Source organism: Sardina pilchardus, chromosome 10, assembly GCF_963854185.1.
Source record: "Sardina pilchardus chromosome 10, fSarPil1.1, whole genome shotgun sequence".
NCBI lineage: Eukaryota > Metazoa > Chordata > Actinopteri > Clupeiformes > Clupeidae > Sardina > Sardina pilchardus.
In genome coordinates this window covers 28,334,709-28,337,208 of record NC_085003.1, presented here as the reverse complement: position 1 = coordinate 28,337,208, position 2,500 = coordinate 28,334,709, and the positions used below count along the sequence as shown (strand labels likewise).

Genomic DNA, 2,500 nt, shown 5'->3' with positions numbered 1-2,500 from the left:
AGTTAAATCACAGAATGGTTAAGCCTGATTTAAGCTCCATTTTCGTATGAGAACGGATCCTGCCGTTTCAAATGTCTTTAATGAGCCTTTAAAGTACACTTTGCATGAAGTGCACTGAAGTAGTATACAGCAGAAGTGTATGCTAACTGCAGTCTGAGTACAGTGTTGTTGCCATTGTACAGGTACAGCACAATTCCAGTGAATGCTGTCACAGCACGGTACAGCATTGTGCACTCGCATTGGTCATAACAAAGTGTCCTGGCAGTCAAAACAACCGTAGCTCAGTCCTAACAGGCCAGTTTACTGCAACCACATCTGCTACACCTGAGCAAACTCTTTGCCGAGGGGCAAAACGATTGTTCCGTGTTCAGTGGGGTTTGCGTTTTTATCAGAGGCGGGGCCCTCTTGAGCTCGCCATCTTTCTAGGAAGAAGAATTTATCTCCGTCTTGTTTCTCAGAGTCCCCACGGAGCGAAAGGCAGTGTGAAAAACCCTAAAGACATGAACAAACATGCTGCTGAAAGAAAACAGATGAAGGCAAGGGAGAGATGGAGTGATACAGAGAAAAGGAGGGAGAGGAAAAGAGAAACAGAGAGCATGAAAGAGAGAGAGAGAGAGAGAGAGGTGTGGAATGAGATGGTGAACTTCAAAGGGATTTGGAGAATTTATAAATCTGTCACTCTCAGGGCCGAGCAGTGGTCTGTATTCTGAAGCCGCACCATCCAACACGGCTCTAGCCCCTTTGGTGTCGGTCAATGTGTAGAATGGACAGAAGCATATAGTATCATGACAAGTCCGATCTGATACATCAGACCCATATAATGCATTGCTGCGTCGTATGCTTGTCATTCCATCCACACTGAAAGGCTATTCCCCCCATATGGCCAATCACATGGAACATTAAAGATAACCCACATTTCTCTACTGCTGTCATCGCGTTTTGAATAACAAATAAAATATCTCTTCTACATCCTTCAGCTAAGACCTCTTCAAGCCTCTCGTATAATTTGTCATGCCATGCGAGCAGTGTTTGGTTTTAAAAAAAGCTCTTTGGCGACAAGCGCTCAGTGACTAGGTAGGCACAAAGGATGACCTTTCCCTGCCTACTGGCTTCCATGGACGAGCGGACGGACCAGTGGAACTCTGGGCTTGTGTTCAGGGTCACGAGTACGCGAGGAGGGCTGAAGTTCCTGGGTGACAGACTATGAGGGCCATTGGCATTTGGGGCTTACAAAGGCAGCACTGTAGTGTACACAGAGACAGGATTCGGCTGAGGAGAGAGGAGTAGGAGACAAGAATGTGGCAAGACACAATAATTCTTTTCTATGGTGAAACAACTTGTGTCTCCAACGGTTTTAATAGCAGAGAGGAAACTAGATTTTTCATTCAGTAAGAAAAAGGCTTGGAATGTTCAAGTGGAGTTCATTTTTCACAATAGAGACATTTTGCTTTTGCACAAGGAACTGAAATATATAACGAGTGTGGTCGCAGCATTATTAAGACAAAGCCTGAATTTCACCAGGAATTCTTCACTCAATATGAGGTGGTGATTTTTCAGTAAGCGACTCTGGCCAATAATAATTCAGACAATTTATAAAACTGAAATTGTGCAAAACAGACAGTAGTGAATAATAAAACTGTATAGATTTTGGTGTAAAGCTAACAACACTGACCTCACTGTTTGTCCGAAGAGGAATTAAAGTGAATGTTTTCCATATGAACAGTTCTCCTATGCTGAATGTAAAAGATATGTAGTAGTACTCTATGATATGTGCCAGGTAAAAAGCCACTTGGTTCCTTACAACAGAACACATTGTTTCCAAACTTGAGTTGGCTGCCACATGTCACACTCAGCTTTTACATCTCACCTCTCCTATTATACAGCATCGCTGAGTGATGGGTACAGCAAAACCCTCTATGCCCTTAATGCAAATCTATATACATTTAAGGCTTGATTAAATAATATTAAAAAACTGTACTCGCACAGCAAAGAACATAACATACATCTTATGTTCCCCCACAAGAGGTAGTCAGTCCGATATTCATACTTTTATGTTCAGACTGAAATGTTCATGTTCTGTTCCATCGTGACGGTTTCCAATAAAAAGGGCGTTCTACAGGAATACACCGTGTCTATAACTGACTGTACTTGTCTTTACAATTCACTATGTGTTTGTACAGTCTGTCAATTCTGCTTTGCAGTGTCCGTGCGTGCTCGTCGGACAGAAAGCCCAGTTCTGTGGCTAACGGCTCCCTGTCCCGGTACAGCTCGAGCAGCCGCAGTCGTGTGTCTCTGGAGCGGTGCAGGTCTATGATGTGCTGCGCTGTCCCCTTTCGAAACAAACACACCGAGCTCAGGACGGTGCTGTGGTACCGCTCCCACATATCAAGCACGCGGTACCCGTGCACTAGGCCGGCTTCATTGTCTATGAAAACCAAATCCCCGCTCGGTGTTCTCAGAAGGTTGCTGGTGTCCCTCTCCATTACCCGGGCGTCCCACT

At 44.5% G+C, this 2,500-nt stretch overlaps 1 protein-coding gene across 1 annotated transcript in view; it reads right to left on the bottom strand.

Annotated features, from left to right (window-relative positions):
* Nucleotides 1-1,323: 1,323 nt before the first annotated feature.
* LOC134094701 (four-jointed box protein 1-like) overlaps nt 1,324-2,500 on the bottom strand; it is a 2,452-nt gene continuing 1,275 nt past the window's right edge. The window contains exon 1 of the mRNA XM_062548325.1: nt 1,324-2,500. This exon is cut by the window's right edge and continues 1,275 nt beyond it. Within this exon, the coding sequence (XP_062404309.1) occupies nt 2,133-2,500 (368 nt within the window). The 3' untranslated portion in view covers nt 1,324-2,132.